Source organism: Rhinoraja longicauda, chromosome 1 (genome assembly GCF_053455715.1).
Source record: "Rhinoraja longicauda isolate Sanriku21f chromosome 1, sRhiLon1.1, whole genome shotgun sequence".
Classification (NCBI taxonomy): Eukaryota; Metazoa; Chordata; class Chondrichthyes; order Rajiformes; family Arhynchobatidae; genus Rhinoraja; species Rhinoraja longicauda.
In genome coordinates, this window is record NC_135953.1 from 133841482 (window position 1) to 133863995 (window position 22514).

The 22514-nt window shown below is 48.3% G+C and overlaps 1 protein-coding gene across 2 annotated transcripts in view; it reads left to right on the plus strand.

The window, feature by feature from the left end:
* tll1 (tolloid-like 1) overlaps positions 1 to 22514 on the plus strand; it is a 321825-nt gene that overhangs the window by 142145 nt on the left and 157166 nt on the right. For both annotated transcript variants that reach the window (XM_078406985.1, XM_078406994.1), the window contains exons 6-7: positions 4342 to 4459; positions 18161 to 18339. In XM_078406985.1, the coding sequence (XP_078263111.1) occupies positions 4342 to 4459; positions 18161 to 18339 (297 nt within the window). The remainder of the gene's footprint in view (positions 1 to 4341; positions 4460 to 18160; positions 18340 to 22514) is intronic.

Consider the following 22514-nt stretch of genomic DNA (forward strand, 5'->3'; position numbering starts at 1 on the left):
ATGGGAAGGAAAGTTAAAATGTTTAGCAACCGGGAGCAACCTTGCAGGTCGGTGGGGCCTCGCAGGAAGGTGGGCCTCACGGGTCAGCATGGCCACGCGGTTCAATGTGGCCTCACTGTCAACAAGGCCTTGTGGGTCAATGGAGCCTCGCGGGTCATTGCGGCTTCGCGGGTCGTGGGGCATTCCCACACTGACCTTTCTGTCCTAGGCCTCCTCCATTGTCACGGGGAACATGCAAACTCAACACAAGCAGCTCCCAAGGTCGGGATTGAACCCAGACCCCTGGCGGCGCGAGGCCAGTGGCACTACCTGCTGCACCATTGTGCCACCCCGCAGATAGCTAGACCGCATTGAAGTGCTTTTGTCTGTCGTGTTTTTGGAAGTGGAACCTGCTCTCGTTTAGGGGTGTTGTTTCCCAGAATACAAAACCTAGGATTAGTGTAAATGGGTGGTTGATGCTCAGCACAGACTCGGTGGGCCAAAGGACTTGTTTCCACGCTGTATCTCTCATTGATTCTATGAGATGCCTGCCCTCGATAATTCAGGGCCGGCTATAACAGAATGAAAGTCCATTATAGATTTAAAAAGTCATTAAAATGTTCAAGATCGATGCCATAGAATCGGCCAACTCTGATAAGTTAATCTGACAAGATAGTGGCATTTAAGAGGCTTTTGGATAGGTGCATGAAAGAGCAGGGAATAGAGGCAATATCATGTGCAGGCAGATGAGATCAATTTAATTTGGCATCGTGTTCGGCACAATTCTTGTTTTACTTTACATTCCCGTAAAGCTCAAATTCTATATCGGCGAAACCAAGCGCAGGCTCGGCGATCGCTTCGCTGAACACCTGCGCTCGGTCCGCATTAACGCCACTGATCTCCCGGTGGCCCAGCACTTCAACTCCCCCTCCCATTCCCAGTCTGACCTCTCTGTCATGGGCCTCCTCCAGTGCCATAGTGAGGCCCGCCGGAAATTGGAGGAGCAGCACCTCATATTTCGCCTGGGCAGTTTGCGGCCCGGTGGTATGAACGTTGACTTCTCCAACTTCAGATAGCTCCTCTGTCCCTCCCTTCCCCTCCTCCTTCCCAGATCTCCCTCTATCTTCCTGTCTCCACCTATATCCTTCCTTTGTCCCACCCCCGACATCAGTCTGAAGAAGGGTCTCGACCCGAAACGTCACCCATTCCTTCTCTCCCGAGATGCTGCCTGACCTGCTGAGTTACTCCAGCATTTTGTGAATAAATCGATTTGTACCAGCATCTGCAGTTATTTTCTTATACTTCAAATTCTTGATCCGTACGAGTGTCAGAGGTTATGGGGAGAAGGCAGAAGAATGGGGTTAGAAGGGGGAGATAGATCAGCCATGATTGAGTGGCGGAGTAGACTTGATGGGCCGAATGGCCTAATTCTACTCCTACCACTTATGATCTTGTGACAACCATTGTAGACCAAGGGACCCGTTCCTGTGCTATTTAGTATTCAGATTTCTAGGCTTGCTCTTAAATACTAGAGTCCCCATTCCATCATTTGTAGTTGACATGGTTTTGGAGGTGAGGGCATTTCTTTCGGGAGGGGATGGCATTTCTTCCCCTCCTGTAAAGCTCAAATTGAAAAATAAACGAGTACAATAGCCACATTTCTTCCTGAGTCATTTAATTGGATAACATTGCACAGGCCATCAGCAATGGGCCACAAGCCAACTTTTAACATTTTCTTTGACCAACTTCAAATAACAAAAGATGTCCACTGAAGGAAAGCATGATGTAAATTGGGTCCTTTTGTAATCTTGTTGCATAATATTGAGAGGCATAGGTATGATAGATGGTCTGAACTCTTTCCCCAGACTGGAAATGTCAAAGGTTAGAGGGCATAGCTGTAAGGTGAGAGGGCCAACATTTAAATGAGATGTTTTTTACACAGAGTGGTGGGTGCCTGGAACATGCTGCTAGGGGTGGAGGCAGATAGTGACATTTAAGAGGTTTTACATAGGCACATGGATTTGCATAAAATAGAGGGATATGGATCACATGGAGGCAGAGGAGATTAGTTTAACCTGACATTATGCTTGACCCAGACATGGTGGCAGAAGGGCCGGTTTTTGCACTGTACTGACTGAATGAATGAATGAATGAATGAATGAATGAATGAATGAATGAATGAATAAATGAATGAATACTTTATTGTCACATGTGACAAGTCACAGTGAAATTCACTGCATGGATACCCAAGGTATACAAATAGTCGCCACATAAAGGGCACTGACAAAGTTACAAAGTATCCCGCGCCAGGCCCTCCTTTGTTCTCACCCCCCTCCCCCTCCCGCATGGCAGTCCCCCCATGCCAGGTCCTTTCTTCCCAGCGACGTGTCCTCCGACTCACACGTGGCTCATCCGCGATCGCCGGCGCTCTCATCGACCTCCTCCACGATTGCCGACCCAGTCTCCGTGGCTGCGGGGCCCCGCCGACCCGCGAGGCCCCACCGACCGAGAGGCCCCACCGACCGAGAGGCCCCACGACCCGCGAAGTCACACTGACCCGCGAGGCTCCATTGACCCACAAGGCCCCGCTGACAGTGAGGCCCCACCGACCCACGAGGCTCCATTGACCCGTGAGGCCCCGCCGACCCGTGAGGCTCCATTGACCCGTGAGGCCCCGCCGACCCGTGATGCTCCATTGACCCGTGAGGCCCCGCCAACCCGTGAGGCTCCATTGACCCACGAGGCCCTGCTGACAGTGAGGCCACGCTGACCCATGAGACCCCGCTGACAGTGAGTGAAGCCCCGCCGACCCGCGAGGCTCTGGTGACCCGCCAGCTCAGGCTCGGGCTCCACCGCCTAGCTTCTCTGTGGCCTCATGGCGAGGCGTCTGCTCTGTGTTAATGCAGGACCTCAGCAGCATTGGGACCACCGGGCATGCAGAAGATTTGTTTGGGCAGAATAGTTGTGGCATTCAGAAATGATGTTTTGGTTGATGGCCACCTCAGGGGATGAGGACAGTGATGGGAAATTTACATGGCTGGCTTGTGTGGACACACTAAACACAATGATACACTGATGGCTAACGGCTCCAGTAGTTACTGTTTACCTTTGCCGTCAGAGACGATCTAGAATGGGAAATGAAGGCACCTTGATGAAGGGTGTGCTCCATCTCCAGGGGCACACCCAGGCACATTGAATGAAATGTGCATCCACGGATAAAGCAAGATTGTTTCATTTCTGTCATTAGCTCTCTGCCATTAAGCTTCAATTTATCCATGTTTTAATTGGCATGTTTTTTGTCTCATCTTCTTTCACTGTGAGGAATTGAGGAAGATAGGTTTAATACAGGAAAGGTGCAGGGAGGTAAAAAAAATCAGCCTGTGTTGTGAATGAATGAACGAATTAATTAATCAATCAATCACTCACTCAATCAATTAATTAATTGATTGATTAATTAATTAATACCTTATCGTCACATGTGACAAGAAACAGTGAAATTCTTTGCTTGCATACCCAATGTATGCAAAGAGTTGCCATCTAAAGGGCGCTGACAAAGTTACAAAGCGTACACAACTGTGGTGAAGGTAGAAGGAGCTATGTAGCCTACTCCTGCTAGTGAACAGGAGAATGTCCCCTGTACTTGTGCCAGAATACAATAATATGTGGACATTTTGATATATCACAGCCAAAGGATGAGTTAGCCCGAAATTCCTCTTAACAGGTGATGATTCTGGAGCAGTGTCTTCCGAAGTTTCTAAAGAGCAATTATGGGCAGACGCGATAGATAGTGAATGCTGTAAACCCTGAGCAAAATGACGACTTTCTGCAGGAACTCAGCAGGCCAGGCAGCACCTGTGGAGGTAGACACAAAATGCTGGAGTAACTCAGCTGGGTCAGGCGGCATCTCTGGAGGGAAGGAACGGGTGACGATTCGGGTCGAGACCCTCCTTCAGACCTTTCCAGTACCTTTGGAGGATTGGAGGGTTAGCAGGAATCACAGAGGGGGAGCAGCGAGATAGTGGGCTCACAGAACTCCTGTTGGAGAGTGAAGAAGGTGTTCTGACCCAAACCGTTCTCGGTCCCGTTCCATCCATATTTGCCGCCTGGCCTGCCAAGGTGCTCCACCCCCTTTTCTTTTCTCAATCACGAAGGCAATACGGAAGTGAATGACAATTTGTTAACACGATGAAAATCCAGTTTCCTTTGCAGGAGTTGGCGTCAACTGTGAATTCGCTCTTCTCTTTTTGCAGCGGAGGTTTGGGCTGTTCAGATAACTTTAAAACTGAAACCAATGTAAGCATCTGCTCTTTAGTGCTTGACTGGTACGATGCAATTTCTCAGTTAGTATTCTAACTTCTCCAGGTAGCCAGCGGGCAATGTTCAAACAAGCCATGCGACACTGGGAAAAATACACGTGTGTTACTTTCATAGAACGAGCAGATGAAGAGAGTTACATTGTCTTCACGTACAGGCCATGTGGGTAAGCTGAAAGCTGTTCTTTTCTTCTCCTCAGCAATTTTATTTTGCTAACAAATTGGACGGAACGCATTTAAGGTGTGGATTCATTATTCACTCTGTAATGTTAACCTCACGCCATTATTTCAGCTGCTTAACAGAAATGACATAGACTACAAGGGCTTCTTTGTGAAAAGTGTTTTAGCAGGCATCAATTAGCCATACTTCCTGGGATTTTCTCGCCCCCTAATCCCCTTTTCTACCATTTCTTTCTTTCTGTGCAGCTAAAAAGGATTTTTTTTATTTTGGCAGATTACAACTCTGTACATACCTGCTCTGTCATTATTTGCTTTCCACCATTTGTTGATCTTTGCTTGTCACTGATGATCTATAAGAGAACATGAAATGGAATTAATGACTGCTGCAAATTGACTTGGAAGGAAACAGCAGGCACCAGCCACACAGTTCACAGGGTATCACGGTGTCACTTTGTAGGCTGATATTTTGCAGATATAAGCATGTTTAATAAAGTTTACTGTTTGTCTACTGTGCTGGTCAGATGTTACTTTGTACCATTTTTAAACTATATGTACGACGCTGCAACTTAGACTGGAAGGACTGACGACTGGCTCTGAATACAGGGAATCTCATCTGACAGAGCATTTCCATTGCGTTTGAAAATTAATTTGAAGTTGGTACCATGGGCACCCTAAAATAAGTCTGAAGAAAGGTCTCGACCCGAAACGTCACCCATTCCTTCTCTCCAGAGATGCTGCCTGACCCGCTGAGTTACTCCAGCATTTTGCGATACCTTCGATTTGTACCAGCATCTGCAGTTATTTTCCTACACTAAAATAAGTAGTGGCTCTTTTCTCGCCAGATGAATTAATTCCTGGTTCCTTGGTGGGTTTTTTTCTGTTAAGGAGTTTGAAAATCACAAGTGTTTTCCCTTCACTCTCTCCAGCTTCTTGAACATGCCTCTGAAGAAGGGTCTCGACCCGAAACGTCACCATTCCTTCTCTCCTGAGATGCTGCCCGACCCGCTGAGTTACGCCATGCATTTTGTGTCTATCTCAGCTTTTACATTCATTTGCTTGCTCATTTGCACTGTCGATCTCTGACATTCTGGCTTGGAGTTTAATGTAGTTTAGAGGTCCAGCGTGGAAACTGGCCTCTTTAGCTCGCTGAGTCCACACTGACCGTCGATCACCCGTTCACACTGGATCCATGTTGTCCCACATTCTCATCCACTCCCGACACACAAGTGCCATTTAGGAGCAGCCAATTAACCTACAAACCCGCGCGTCTTTGGGATGTGGGAGGAAACCGCACCCCCCCGGAGAAAACCCACACAGTCACGGGTAGAACGTACAAACTCCACACAGAAAGGACATTTAGAACGGAAACTTCTGCAGTCAGAGAGTTGTAAATCTGTGGAATTCTCTGCCTCAGAAGGCAGTGGAGGCCAATTCTCTGAATGCATTCAAGAGAGAGCTAGATAGAGCTCTTAAGGATAGCGGAGTCAGGGGGTATGGGGAGAAGGCAGGAACAGGGTACTGATTGAGAATGATCAGCCATGATCACATTGAATGGCGGTGCTGGCTCGAAGGGCCGAATGGCCTATTCCTGAACCTATTGTCTATTGTCTATTGGCACTGTGTGACAGCAACTCTACCAGTTACACCACTCTGCCATCCTCAAAATGGTTGGGTGATTGACCGGAAACATCTTTTTCTGTTTGCCATATTTCAAAAAACAATTTTGTTCATTATATCTACGATGAACACATTCAGGACTGTATTTCTTAATGCCCATTGTACCATCAATTCAGTACATTGTCCTTCAATGCATCTTCTTCTTCTTCTTGCGTGTGGCGTGCACAGCCTAAAGTTGTAGGCCAAGGGTAGACATCCAGGCCAGGGCAGCATCAGTCGCTGGGTGGATGGCCTTGATGCCACCAGGGAAAAGCCTCAGTGAGCAGTCATTCACGTGGGATGTGTGGGATGGTCCAGTCTGGATATCCGCAGTCGCAAGCAGGGCTGTCTGTCATCCCCCACATGTGCAGGTGACGGGCTGTCCTTGCATGGAGGGTGCGGATCCTGTTCAGGGTCGGCCATTGCTTGCGATGGAGGTCAAATCCCTGTGGTTTCACTGTGGGTTCAATGTACGGGAGGCACAGTGGCGCAGCGGTAGAGTTGCTGCCTTACAGCGAATGCAGCGCCGGAGACTCAGGTTCGATCCTGACTACGGGCGCCGTCCGTACGGAGTTTGTACGTTCTCCCCGGGACCTGCGTGGGTTTTCTCCAAGATCTTCGGTTTCCTCCCACACTCCAAAGACGTACAGGTTTGTAGGTTAATTGGCTGGGCAAATGTAAAAATTGTCCCTAGTGGGTGTAGGATAGTGTTAGTGTGCGGGGATCGCTGGGCGGCGCGGACCCGGTGGGCCGAAGGGCCTGTTTCCGCGCTGTATCTCTAAATCTAAATCTAAATCAAGGTCACTCCTTTATAATCATGGTATTTATTCACAAAATGCTGGAGTAACTCAGCAGGTCAGGCAGCACCTCGGGAGAGAAGGAATGGGCGACGTTTCGGGTCGAGACCCTTCTTCAGACTGATGTCAGGGGGGCGGGACAAATCATGCATCCATGAAGCAAGCAATGCCATTTTAAAGCAATTGTACTGGCACCTCTTTTCCAAGTAACACATGCTTCCCCTCAGGCCTGTACACATTCCAACACCACCAGTTTGAGACAATAGTAATTTACTGCATTTCAACTTCCAGGCGGGATTCCAGCAATTACATGTTTACGGGAGACAATAAGGTACAGTGCTTCCCTGCTGCTACTCCCTGCAGATTTGCTGAATGGATAGATTGTTGCAGCCACTCATTGCATATGCAGGCCAGGTTTAAGAACCCAGAACACTACAGCACAGGATCTGCCCTTTCAGACCATAATCTCTGTGTCGAATATCAGGTCGGGTTAAAACTAATCCCGTTTGATACACATAATCCACATCCCTCCACTCCCTGCTCATCCATGAGCTTTCTAAAGCCTTTTAAATGCCATTATCGTATCTGCCTCCACCACCACCCCTGACAGCACATTCCAGGCCCCGCGATCCGGTGCGGGCAAAGACGCAGCCGCTGCCTTTCGTGTGGCTCCCGACATTGATCATGTTGAATGGTGGTGCTGGCTCGAAGGGCCGAATGGCCTCCTCCTGCACCTATTGTCTATTGTCTAACTGTGAACGGCTCGATGGTAATCATTTATTGTCTTTCCCCTGACTGGTTAGCACGTAACAAAAGCTTTTCACTGTGCCAATAAACTAAACTGAACAAAACTATACTCTTGAGGGAAGTTTCAACAAGCACAGTAGCTCAGTTCAGTTCAGTTTCGTTTATTGTTGTCAAGTCTGAAGAAGGGTCTCGACCCGAAACGTCACCCATTCCTTCTATCCAGAGATGCTGCCTGTCCCAGCTTTTTGTGTCTCTCTTTAGTTTATTGTCATGTGTACCTTTTGTTGCATGAAATACCTTTGTTGCGTGCTTACCAGCCAACAGAAAGACAATACTTGATTACAATCGAGCCATTCGCAGTGTGCAGATACATAATAAGGGAATAACGTTTAGTGCAAGATAAAGCCAATAAAGTCAATAGACAATAGACAATAGACAATAGGTGCAGGAGTAGGCCATTCAGCCCTTCGAGCCAGCACCGCCATTCAATGCGATCATGGTTGATCACTCTCAATCAGTACCCCGTTCCTGCCTTCTCCCCATACCCCCTCACTCCGCTATCCTTAAGAGCTCTATCCAGCTATCTCTTGAAAGCATCCAACGAACTGGCCTCCACTGCCTTCTGAGGCAGAGAATTCCACACCTTCACCACTCTCTGACTGAAAAAGTTCTTCCTCATCCTTCTAAATTCCAGTGTATACAAGCCTAATTGCTCCAGCCTTTCAACATACGACAGTCCCGCCATTCCGGGAATCACCCTAGTGAACCTACGCTGCACGCCCTCAATAGCAAGAATATCCTTCCTCAAATTTGGAGACCAAAACTGCACACAGTACTCCAGGTGCGGTCTCACCAGGGCCCGGTACAACTGTAGAAGGACCTCTTTGCTCCTATACTCAACTCCTCTTGTTACGAAGGCCAACATTCCATTGGCTTTCTTCACTGCCTGCTGTACCTGCATGCTTCCTTTCAGTGACTGATGCACTAGGACACCCAGATCTCGTTGAACATCCCCTCTTCCTAACTTGACACCATTCAGATAATAATCTGCCTTTCTATTCTTACTTCCAAAGTGAATAACCTCACACTTATCTACATTAAACTGCATCTGCCATGTATCCGCCCACTCACACAACCTGTCCAAGTCACCCTGCAGCCTTATTGCATCTTCCTCACAATTCACACTACCCCCCAGCTTAGTATCATCTGCAAATTTGCTAATGGTACTTTTAATCCCTTTATCTAAGTCATTAATGTATATCGTAAATAGCTGGGGTCCCAGCACCGAACCTTGCGGTACCCCACTGGTCACTGCCTGCCATTCCGAAAGGGACCCATTTATCCCCACTCTTTGCTTTCTGTCTGTCAACCAATTTTCTATCCATGTCAGTACCCTACCCCAATACCATGTGCTCTAATTTTGCCCACTAATCTCCTTAGTGGGACCTTGTCGAAGGCTTTCTGAAAGTCGAGGTACACCACATCCACTGACTCTCCCCTGTCAATTTTCCTTGTTACATCCTCAAAAAATTCCAGTAGATTTGTCAAGCATGATTTCCCCTTCGTAAATCCATGCTGACTCGGAATGATCCTGTTACTGCTATTCAAATGCTCAGCAATTTCGTCTTTTATAATTGACTCCAGCATCTTCCCCACCACTGATGTCAGACTAACTGGTCTATAATTACCCGTTTTCTCTCTCCCTCCTTTCTTAAAAAGTGGGATAACATTTGCTATCCTCCAATCCACAGGAACTGATCCTGAATCTATAGAACATTGAAAAATGATCTCCAATGCTTCCACTATTTCTAGAGCCACCTCCTTAAGTACCCTGGGATGCAGACCATCAGGCCCTGGGGATTTATCAGCCTTCAGTCCCATCAGTCTACCCAAAACCATTTCCTGCCTAATGTGGATTTCCTTCAGTTCCTCCATCACCCTAGGTTCTCCGGCCCCTAGAACATTTGGGAGATTGTGTGTATCCTCCTCAGTAAACACAGATCCAAAGTAACGGTTTAACTCGTCTGCCATTTCTCCCCATAATAAATTCCCCTGCTTCTGTCTTCAAGGGACCCACATTTGCCTTGACTATTTTTTTCCTCTTCACGTACCTAAAAAAACTTTTGCTATCCTCCTTTATATTATTGGCTAATCAAAGAGTCTGATCAAAGATAGTCCGAGGGTCCCCGATGAGGTAGATGGTAGTTCAGCGCTGCTCTCTGGTTGTGGTAGGAGGATTCAGTTGCCTGATAACAGCTGGGAAGAAAGTGTCCCTGAATCTGGAGGTGTGTGTTTTCACATTTCTATACCTTTTGCCCGATGGGAGAGGGGAGAAGAGGGAGTGGCCAGGGTGCGACTCGTCCTTGATTATGCTGCTGGCCTTGCCGAGGCAGCGTGAGGTGTAAATGGAGTCAATAGAAGGGGGGTTGGTTTGTGCGATGGACTGGGCTACGTCCACAATTCGCTGCAATTTCTTGCGGTCTTGGATGGAGCTGTTCCCAAACCAAGCTGTGATACATCCTGATAAAACACTTTTCTCTGGTGCATCTGTAGAAGCAATCCTGAATTGCTGGCACTAATATTCGCATGCTGGTAATGCCAGGTGTAGATGGAGTCAATGGAAGGGAGGTTGGTTTGTGTGATGGTCTGGGCTGTGTCCACAATTTGCTGCAATTTCTTGCGGTCTTGGATGGAGCTGTCCCCAAACCAGGCTGTGGTGCATCCGCTCTCAGTACCCCGGCCAACTTGCCACTCTTCATGTGTGAGGCTGGGAAATGTATGCTGGAGCCCAGCCTCCAACACATGAGCACACGGCTGGTGGCTCACTTACGTGGAACATCGGCCTGTGCTGCCATTTATTTGCTTCTCATCCCAGGGATGTGGAAGCCGAATGTTTGCACTCGATCACCCCAGCTATGGTGCCTCACTGAATGAATCCATGAACCTCTTGAGCCAAATGCTCTCTTTGATTTGCTTGAGGTTGGCCAAACCAGGACAGCTTCTAGTGGAGGTACAATCACCAGCCTTTGTAATTCTAATTGGGTTCAGTTTAGTTTAGAGATACAGCGCGGAAACAGGCCCTTCGGCCCAACGAGTCCGCGCCGACCAGCGATGCCCGCACATTAACATTATCCTGCACACACTAAGGACAATTTATATACCAAGCCATAGAAAAAAAAACTGCAGATGCCGATTTAAATCGAAGGTGGACATAAAATGCTGGGGTAACTCAGCGGGTCAGGCAGCATCTCGGGGGAGAGAAGGAATGGGTGACGTTTCTCCCTCAACAGTGTCGGCACAGTGGCGCAGCGGTAGAGTTGCTGCCTTACAGCGAATGCAGCGCCGGAAACTCAGGCTCGATCCTGACTACGGGCACAGTCTGTACGGAGTTTGTACGTTCTCCCCGTGACCTGCGTGGGTTTTCTCCGAGATCTTCGGTTTCCTTCCACACTCCAAAGATGCATAGTTATGTAGGTTAATTGACTGGGTAAATGTAAAAATTGTCCCTAGTGTGTGTAGGATAGTGTTATAAGAAAATAACTGCAGATGCTGGTACAAATCGGTTTATTCACAAAATGCTGGAGTAACTCAGCAGGTCAGGCAACATCTCGGGAGAGAAGGAATGGGTGACGTTTCGGGTCGAGACCCTACTTCAGACTGATAGTGTTAATGTGCGGGGATTGCTGGGCGGCGCGGACTCGGTGGGCCGAAGGGCCTGTTTCCGCGCTGTATCTCCCAATCTAAAAAAAAAATCTAAATCTTGACACCCGTATTAATCAAGAATCTAGTTACCTCTGCCTTAAAAAATATCCATTGACGGCCTCCACAGCCTTCTATGGCAATGAATATGCAGAACAAATGCTGATGTAAAGTGTTGGCCTGAAACTAGGTGTTCCCCAGTTTTGTGCAGTGCCAGCCCATTGCGCATTTCTTCCGACTGTTAACAGCTGATTAATGTTAGTACAAAAATAGAGTTAAAATGCCTGGAAAACGGATTAGCCATGCCTGCACCTGCCAGACAGCTAATCATGGGAGTGCCAGGTCTGTACACACTCCAACCTCACCCCAGTGTTAAACAATTGCAGACGTTTCAATACCAGATCTGCACACCAGTGTTAGAAGGTGTCAGGTCTACGCCCCAAATAATTGTGCTCAGCGTCACATGGTGCCCGGCGCACGTTAACACACATCACATAATGCCAGGTCTGTGCTCACCAGCACCGTGCCAGACCTTCTCCCAAGAGCCAAGTACCCCTGTGTAATACAGGTTGCAAATCTGTCCCCATTTGTACTAGAGTCATAGAGTGATACAGGATAGAAACAGGCCCTTCGGCCCAACCTGCCCACTCCGGACAACATGTCCCAGCTACACTAGTCCCACCTGCCCGCGTTTGGTCCATATCCCTCCACCGGGCGACACGGTGGTGCAGCGGTAGAGTTGCTGCCTTACAGCGAATGCAGCGCCGGAGACTCAGGTTCGATCCTGACTACAGGCGCCGTCTGTACGGAGTTTGTAGGTTCTCCCCGTGACATGCCTGGGTTTTCTCCGAGATCTTCGGTTTCCTCCCACACTCCAAAGACGTACAGGTATGTAGGTTAATTGGCTGGGCAAATGTAAAAATTGTCCCTAGTGGGTGTGGGATAGTGTTAGTGTGCGGGGATCGCTGGGAGGGCCGAAGGGCCTGTTTCTGTGCTGTATCTCTAAATCTAAAAAAAAACTAAACCTGTCCTATCCATGTAACTGTCTAACTTATATATTAAACGTTGGGATAGTCCCTGCCTCAACTACCTTCTCTGGCAGCTAGTTCCATACACCCACCACCCTTGATGCGAAAAAGTTACCCCTCAGATTCCTATTAAATCTTTTCCCCTTCACCTTGAACCCATGTCCTCTGGTCCTCGATTCACATACTCTGGGCAAGAGACTCTGTGATCTATTCCTCCCATGATTTTTTGCACATCTGTAATCTAAATCAAATGTTACACAGCGTGTGACCTGCAGTAACCTGACCTGTACCACAGTGTTTTACCATGACTGTATCCCAGTTTTATACATGGATGGACCTATACCTGCCAATAGTGTACACAATGTTATTGAGTAATGGAATAGTACCCATCCACACAGCAGATATGTGTCTAGAACATAGGGTGGCACGCACGGTGGCACAGCGGTAGAGTTGCTGCCTTTCAGCGCTTGCAGCGCGGGAGACCCCGGTTCGATCCCGTCCACAGGGTGCTGTCTGTACGTAGTCTACATTCTTCCCGTGTCCTGCGTGGGTTTTCTCCGAGATCTTCGGTTTCCTCCCACATTCCAAAGACGTACAGGTGTGTAGGTAAATTGGCTTGGTACAAATGTAAAAATTGTCCCTAGTGTGTGCAAGATAGTGTTGATGTGCGGGAATCGCTGGTCAGCGCGGACTCGGTGGGCCGAAGGGCCTGTTTCCGCGCTGAATCTCTAAACTAAACTAAACTGGATGTGGGCTGGACCTGGATTTTGTCCCAGCCAGTAGGGAAAGGAACTCAAGCATGATTCCTGCATCTCTGGTCACTGAGTACCTCATTACTGTTTCCATTCCTGGATTGGTTTGGATTTTAGACAATAGACAATACGTGCAGGAGGAGGCCATTCGGCCCTTCGAGCCAGCACCGCCATTCAATGTGTTCATGGCTGATCATTCTCAATCAGTACCCCGTTCCTGCCTTCTCCCTATACCCCCGACTCCGCTATCCTTAAGAGCTCTATCCAGCTCTCTCTTGAATGCATTCAGAGAATTGGCCTCCTCTGCCTTCTGAGGCAGAGAATTCCACAGATTCACAACTCTCTGACTGAAAAAGTTTTTCCTCATCTCAGTTCTAAATGGCCTACCCCTTATTCTTAAACTGTGGCCCCTTGTTCTGGACTCCGCCAACATTGGGAACATGTTTCCTGCCTCTAATGTGTCCCACCCCTTAATAATCTTATACGGTCTGGAGTTTCGCATTGGATCTGTCTCTCAGCCCAGAGTCGGGTGTATACCAGCCCTGTGTACCGTCAGACCCACTTTCAAGACGGGTCCTGGCAAACCTGGCTCCAAATCCCATCTCTTGCCTGCAGCACTTTCCCTGTACGTGGCAAGACCACGACAGTTTGAGGTTGTGTCTCCCCAGTCAGCATGCCCGGGTGTTGTTGGCATCAGTACAGTTGGCATTGTGAGTAGACAAACAGGACTGAAACAGAACCATGAGGACTGCACTGAAGTCAAGTGTAGGGCGGCACGGTGGCGCAGCGGTAGAGCTGCTGCCTTAGAGCGTTTGCAGCGCCGGAGACTCAGGTTCTATCCCAACTACAGGTGCCGTCTGTACGGAGTTTGTACGTTCTTCCTGTGACCTGCATGGGTTTTCTCCGAGATCTTCGGTTTCCTCCCACACTCTAAAGACGTACAGGTTTGTAGGTTAATTGGCTTGGCGAATGTGTAAATTGTCCCTAGTGTGTGTAGGACATTGTTAATGTGCGGGGATCGCTGGTCGGTGCAGACTCGGTGGGCCGAAGGGCCTGTTTCCGCGCTGGATCTGTAAACTAAACTAAGGTTGAGCAGCCTTCTCCTGCAGAATAGCTGTTAGAAAGGGCCATGAAAAGTAAAATTTTCACAGGTGCTCTCTGAGATCACTTGCCTCAACCTAGTTAGAATCCCCAGGGACACTGTCTTCCTGCCAATATTCTGGATGTGATCACTGTCAGATTTCTGCTCCTCACTGTACGATACCAATTACAGTGAGTCAGTGGAAGGCTATTCACCGACCAGCCTGTGGAGATCGACACAAAATGCTAGAGTAACTCAGCGGGGACAGGCAGCATCTCTGGAGAGAAGGAATGGGTGACGTTTTCTGGTCGAGACCCACCTTCGGACTGAGAGTCAGGGGAGAGGGAGTCTAGAGATATGGAAGGGCAAGGTGTGAAAACAACAGATCAAAGCAGACAGTGATAAGGAAATGTAGAATGGTTCATTGTTGGCCGAGAGGAAGGCGACAATGAGGCATACAATCAGTAAAATTGATCAGAAGGACAGTGAAACTAGTTGGAGAACTAGGGTGGGGGGAGGGATGGATAGAGAGGGAAAGCAAAATTGAAGTTAGTGAAATCAAATTTTCATACCCCTGGGTTGTCAGCTGCCCAAATATGAGGTGCTGTTCCTCCAATTTGCATTGGGCCTCACTCTGACAATGAAGGAGGCCCAGGACAGAAAGGTCAGTGTGGGAATGGGAGAGGGAGTTAAAATATTTTGCAACCGGGAGATTGGGTAGGCCGAGGTGGACCGTGTGTGGGTGTTCAACGAATCGACCGCCGAGCGCTTGGTTTCGCTGATATATAGGAGGCCGCACCTGGATCAGCGGAGACAGAAGATGAGGTTGGAGGAGGTGCAAGTGAACCTCTGCCTGTGCGGTCCTCTGTGCAGAGGTCTTTGTTTATACTCTGCATATCACAGGTCATTTGGAGGGGGAATGCAGGGAGAATCTATTGCAATGCTTCAACTCGTAGCGACTGAGATTAATTACATGGTCTGTTGGGATGGCTGCAATGACCTATTTTCGGTGGAGTTTGGGCACGGAACAAGTCACCTGCCTTGGAGGCACAAGGCACTCCCGGATGAGCTAAACCGTTTCTGCGCTCGGTTCGAGAGCTGCTTTAGATGTCAACTTATTTACATTGGCGAAACCAAGCGCAGGCTCGGCGATCGCTTCGCTGAACTCCTGCGCTCGGTCCGCATTGACCAAACTGATCTCCCGGTGGCCGAGCACTTCAACTCCCCCTCCTATTCCCAGTCTGACCTTTCTGTCATGGGCCTCCTCCAGTGCCATAGTGAGGCCCACCGGAAATTGGAGGAACAGCACCTCATATTTCGCCTGGGCAGTTTGCAGCCCAGCGGTATGAACATCGACTTCTCCAACTTTAGATAGTTCCTCTGTCCCTCCCTTCCCCTCCTCCTTCCCAGATCTCCCTCTATCTTCCTGTCTCCACCTATATCCTTCCTTTGTCCCGCCCCCCGACATCAGTCTGAAGAAAGGTCTTGACCCGAAATGTCACCCATTCCTTCTCTCCCGAGATGCTGCCTGACCTGCTGAGTTATCCCAGTACAATATAGCCTGGCGCTCTGAAACCCAGTACACATAGGAATTGTAGGGCTTACAAAATCCCTGAGTGATTGTTTCCAGGTTCGTGTCAATCTTACTCTGAAGTCTATGACCGATTAATAATGTCGCGTGTGAAAGAAAGACCGGTTCTTGGCCATAAAGATTAGGCAGGCCACTGGGGGGTATTCACCTGCATCTCATTGAACGATGTCAGAGGATATTTTACATCCACCTGCAAGCGCACAGGTTTTCTGACTCATTCTGCAAATAACACCTTCAAAGCCCAGCACCGCCCCACTGCAGCACCTGCAAGATTATGACCTCAAATTGATAGAATAGAGCTTTCAAGCCAAAATGTACTTCTTGCTCTCCTTCAAGTTAGCAGGGTGACTCCCTCATAATTGGAGGAACAGCACCTCTTATTTCGCCTGGGCAGCTTGCAGCCCAGTGGTATGAACATCGACTTCTCCAACTTTAGATAGTTCCTCTGTCCCTCTCTTCCCCTCCTCCTTCCCAGATCTCCCTCTATCTTCCTGTCTCCGCCTATATCCTTCCTTTGTCCTGCCCCCCAGACATCAGTCTGAAGAAGGGTCTCAACCCAAAACGTCACCCATTCCTTCTCTTCCGAGATGCTGCCTGACCTGCTGAGTTACTCCAGCATTTTGTGAATAAATACCTTCGATTTGTACCAGCATCTGCAGTTATTTTCTTATACTACCTCATAATTATATCTCCATCCAACACCTCTCTGTAGCATTATAACCCGGTAGAGTTGCTGCCTTACCGCACCAGAGACCCGAGTTCGATCCTGACCACGGGGTGCTGTCTGCACTGAGTTTGTACGTTCTCCCCTTGACCACGTGGGTTTTCCCCGGGTGCTCTGGTTTCCTCCCACACTCCAAAGACGTACGCGTTTCTAGATCTAGAAATCTAAATCCCTGCTCCCTGCACCAGCCCCTCAGCCATACATTCATATCCCCGATCTCTCTGTTCCTCCCCTCACCAGCACGAGGTACAGGTAGCAGTCCAGAGACAACCACCTTCGACGTCTTGCTTATCAGTCTTCTTCCTAACTCTCTAAACTCACGCTGCAGTATCTCCTTCCTCTTCTTCCCGACGTCGTTCGTGCCCACGTGCACAACTACTTCCGGTTGATCGCCTTCCCTCGCTAGGATGTTCTTCAGTAAAATTGTAACTTGTCCCTCATGTGTGTGTGTGTGTGTGTGTGTGTGTGTGTGTGTGTGTGTGTGTGTGTGTGTGTGTGTGTGTGTGTGTGTGTGTGTGTGTGTGTGTGTGTGTAGGTGTTAGTGTACATGGTATAAGAAAATAACTGTAGATGCTGGTACAAATCGAAGGTATTTATTCACAAAATGCTGGGGTAACTCAGCAGGTCAGGCAGCATCTCAGGAGAGAAGGAATGGGTGACGTTTCAGGTCGAGACCCTTCTTCAGAAGAAGGGTCTCGACCCGAAACGTCACCCATTCCTTCTCTCCTGAGATGCTGCCTGACCTGCTGAGTTACTCCAGCATTTTGTGAATAAATACCTTTGATTAGTGTACATGGTGATCGCTGGTCGGCACAGACTCGTTGGGCCGGAGGGCCTGTTTCCGCGCTGCGTCTCTAAAGTCAAAATAAATTCTAAATGGGAGACAGGAGCGGATCAGATCTGTGCTCCAGAGCTCCATCATGACACAGCTTTTATCCACAAGGACTCTAAACATTATTGGACAGCAGCTGGTGTGATAGCCGTTGACAATCAGGTACATAATGTTGGTGATACTAACAGACTTATGATTGTAATTCATTGTTCACTTACAAGCTGATTAACAGCTATCCATTCCATGGAGTTGTGGGCTCTATGTCGATGTTCTGTTGTATTGTAAGAAAATAACTGCAGATGCTGGTACAAATCGAAAGTATTTATTCACAAAGTGCTGGAGTAACTCAGCAAGTCAGGCAGCATCTCAGGAGAGAAGGAATGGGCGACGTTTCGGGTCGAGACCCTTCTTCAGACTCTGAACATTATTGGACAGCAGCTTGGGGTGGTAGCCGTTGACAATCAGGTACATAATGTTCAGACTCTGAAGAAGGGTCTCGACCCGAAACGACGCCCATTCCTTCTCTCCCGAGATGCTGCCTGACCTGCTGAGTTATTCCAGCATTTTGTGAATAAATACCTTCTGTTGTACTGTATTGACTCTTGACATGTGGCACTGTCAGCCTTCCAGTGCATTTGACTCAATTCAAAAATGCAAAGTGTGATGGATTTGTCAGTAATTTTGTCCAAAGCTCACCCCTGCAGGGTAAGCCTATTAACGGCTGCAATCTGAACAGGAAGCTTTGGTGTGATTCAAAGCTAACGCTGGTTTTGTTCAACAGGTGTTGCTCCTATGTGGGCAGGCGAGGTAATGGTCCTCAGGCAATCTCGATAGGCAAAAACTGCGACAAGTTTGGGATTGTCGTTCACGAACTGGGCCATGTGATCGGGTTTTGGCACGAACACACCCGACCAGACAGAGACGATCATGTGACCATCATTAGAGAAAACATTCAGCCCGGTAAGGCTCCACAAGAACACTTCACTCATTTGTCCGATTCTTCAATATGCATCGCTGAATTTGGTGTATTTGATGCCCATTGGGAGCAAATACCTTCTGTCCGATGAAGGGCACAGAGAAGGTTTACGAGGATGTTGCCAGGACCAGAGGGTGTGAGCTGCAGGGAGAGGTTGAGCATGCTGGGACTCTATTTCTTGGAGCTCAAGAGGACGAGGGATGATCTTATTGAGGTGTATAAAATCATGGGAGGAATAGATCGGGTAGATGCACAGTCTCTTGCCCAGAGTAGGTGAATCGAGGACCAGAGTACATAGGTTTAAGGTGAAGGGGAAAAGGTTTAATAGGAATCTGAGGGGTAACTTTTTCACACCAAGGATGGTGGGTGTATGGAACAAGCTGCCAGAGGAGGTAGTTGAGGCAGGGACTATCCCAAAATTTAAGGAACAGTTAGACAGGTACAAGGATAGGACAGGTTTGGAGGGATATGGACCAAATGCGGGCAGGTGGGACTAGTGTAGCTGGGACATGTTGGCCGGTGTGGGAAAGTTGGGCCGAAGGGCCTGTTTCCACGCTGTTTTACTTTATGACTCTAAGATTTTCAAATTAAATGAAAATATTAATTGTTGCTTGAGAACGCTTGAACCTGATTTAGGATTTATTTTAATTTAATTACATTATTGCTTGGTCTGTTAGCATTTGATAAAATATTAACACCACTTACAACAGCAGTCCCCATTTTCTGCTGCATCTGATTTTTGTTCATTAATAGCAAGTTGCAGTTTCATATTGCATATTATTGGTGAGACACTTATGATATTGGGACAGGTCATCGGCTGCCGGCCCGGCCTCTTCACCATGTCAAGGCTTACGTTTCCAGTTGTAAAGGGGGACTTCCGCGATAAGGGGCAAATCCGTGACTAGCTATCAGGCGACATATCCTGAGATACCCAATCCTTGTCACCCCTATGGTCTGTGAAAGCCCGGTACTTGCCATAGGACTGTGACTACCACGTGAACAGCGTAGGTTCACTGGGTTCACGTGATTGATCCCTGGGATGGCAGGACTGTCATATGAGGAAAGATTGAAAAGACTAGGCTTGTATTCACTGGAGTTTAGAAGGATGAGAGGGGATCATATAGAGGCATATATAATTATCAAAGGACTGGACAAGCTAGATGCAGGAAAAATAGACAATAGACAATAGGTGCAGGAGGAGGCCATTCGGCCCTTCGAGCCAGCACCGCCATTCATTCTCAATCAGTACCCCGTTCCTGCTTTCTCCCCATACCCCCTGACTCCGCTATCCTTAAGAGCTCTATCTAGCTCTCTCTTGAATGTATTCAGAGAATTGGCCTCCACTGCCCTCTGAGGCAGAGAATTCCACAGATTCACAACTCTCTGACTAATAAAGTTTTTCATCATCTCTGTTCTAAATGGCCTACCCCTTATTCTTAAACTGTGGCCCCTGGTTCTGGACTCCCCCAACATTGGGAACATGTTTCCTGCCTCTAACATGTCCAACCCCTTAATAATCTTATACGTTTCGATAAGTCCACGGATGATCACAGTCACACTTTGAGACTTTCATCAGCAGCACGGTGGCGCAGCGGTAGAGTTGCTGCCTCACAGCTCCAGAGACCCGGGTTCGATCCTGACTACGGCTGTTGGCTGCACGGACGTTCTCCACGTGACCACAGCGAGGAATGTGGGGAATCCGCTGTGGCGGATGTGTATGTTAACGTTTATGTAGTTGTGGGTCTTGTTGCCTCTTTTTAGTACGGCTGTCTTGTAATTCGAGTTTCACTGTACCTCAATTGGTACACGTGACAATAAACTGACCTTTGAACCTTTGACCATGTGGGTTTCCTCTGGGTGCTCCGGTTTCCTCCCACACTCCAAAGACGTGCATTGGTAAAATTGTACATTGTCCCTAGTGTGCGTAGGGTAGAATTAAGTGTACGGGGATCGCTGGTCGGTGCGGACTCGGTGGGCCGAGTTTCCTCGCTGTATCTCTAAACTACACTAAACATCAGTTACTGTCAACTGGCACACTCATAAGGAACAGCCACTTGTGTACAGTATCTGAGCACCTAAAAACCTTATTCTAGAAACAACTGAAGATAGACGCGATAAGCTGGAGTAACTCAGCGGGACCGGCAGCATCTCTGGAGAGAAGGAATGGGTGACGTTTTGGGGTCGAGACCCTTCACCGCCCTTCTTCTGGAAACAACTCACAACTTCATACAGAATTAGGAAAAAAAGAACACTATTTAAAACAAGGCACTGCTGAAATCTTGAGATTCAATTCCAAATTGGCACAAGGTTGATGAAGATTTTTAAGATGACTCATCCCAGGAACCCACAAACAAACACCAGGCCATGATCTCCCAGACTGTTCCTGACCTCATCACCTCTGGCAATCACCCTTCCACAGCCTCCAATGTTCTCCATCCCAGCACTGCCCGCTTTTATCTCCTCCCCAATACCTATGAGCAGGACTGCCCTGGCAGACCCACATTCTCTTCCTTCTCCTGCCACATTGAACTCATCTCCACACGCTTCGATTCCATCCTATCCCCCTTTATCCAGCCCCTTCACACCTATATCCGAGACCATTCACGCACCCTTCAACTCTTCAATGACTTTCAATTTCTAGGCAAATCTGAGCCCCGTTGCCACATCTTTACCAGGGACCTGCAGTCCACCGACACCTCCATCCCCCCCACCATAAAGCTCTCAAGGCCCTCCAGATCTACTTCGAAAGGAGACCCAATCGCTTTCCCTCCACCAACACACTCCTCCATCTGGTGGACTTGTCCTCGCCCTCAACACTCCTCTCACTCAAGTGCGGCATGGTGGCGCAGCGGTAGAGTTGCTGCCTTACAGCGAATGCAGCGCCGGAGACTCAGGTTCGATCCTGACCATGGGCGCCGCCTGTACGGAGTTTGTACGTTCTCCCCGTGACCTGCGTGGGTTTTCTCCGAGATCTTCGGTTTCCTCCCACACTCCAAAGACGTACAGGCATGTAGGTTAATTGGCTGTGCAAATGTAAAAGATTGTCCCTAGTGGGGTGTAGGATAGTGTTAGTGTGCGGGGACCGCTGGGCGGCGTGGACCCGGTGGGCCGAAGGACCTGTTTCTGCGCTGTATCTCTAAATCTAAAAAAAAAATCTAAATCTCCCCGAGTTAAATGTGCAGGCACGGGCACTCATCTGGGTCCCAGCTACACCTGCCTTTTGTCGGTTATGTCGAACGGTCCTCGTTCCAGGCATACATACATACATACATACACTGGCACCATCCCCCAAATCTCTCCCTGCTACACTGAAGACTGCATCTGAGCTTCCACCTGCACCCAATGCACAACTCATTGATCTCATCAACTCCACCATTTGCTTCCATTCACTCCCCTCAAATTCGCCTGGATGAGTTACTCCGGCAGTTTGTCTCTTAAGATTTTTTAACTCCTCTTCGCAATGGTAGTTTAAAAACAGGCATTTAATTCGGGGGAATAAACCCTATTAATCAGGTTTCGCTGTTCAGCTACAGTGCATCGACTGCCAAGTTTAATCTGTAGATGCGTGCCAGCGCAGTTTTAAACGAATTAATCTTTGTGCAAAAATAGGAAATGCAATAGCAATTAATTTTGATACTAGTTCGAAAAGCTATGACCGATCAGCTGCGGAAACGGGCTCACTGGCCCCGATTTTATTGCAAGCTTGGCCGGTGAGTGGAGAGGCTAATCGTGTGCACAGAACCAAAAAATTAGGTGGATTGAATTACACGATTCAAAGAGCTTTGAATAATTCTTTTTTTTTTTTTAATTCCTTTCGGCTTTCTGGTCTCCAAGCTGCAGAGTGGAGTGGTGGGCACTGATCCACCTGACCCGATCCCACGCCAACTATTTAAATGGTATTTGCTGGAGTTGGGAAATGTTGAGCATTGTTCCAAGGCCGGCCGGCACCTGAGAGGCTGCCTGCCCCGCTGAGTGACGTTTCGGGTTCGAGACCCTTCTCCAGCCTGATCACCACAGGTCCCCACAGCATCCTAAATCACTTTCTCTATTCTGATGAACTTTTTCACTCAGAAAGTTGTAAATCTGTGGAATTCTCTGCCTCAGAAGTCAATGGAGGCCAATTCTCTGAATGCATTCAAGAGAGAGCTAGATAGAGCTC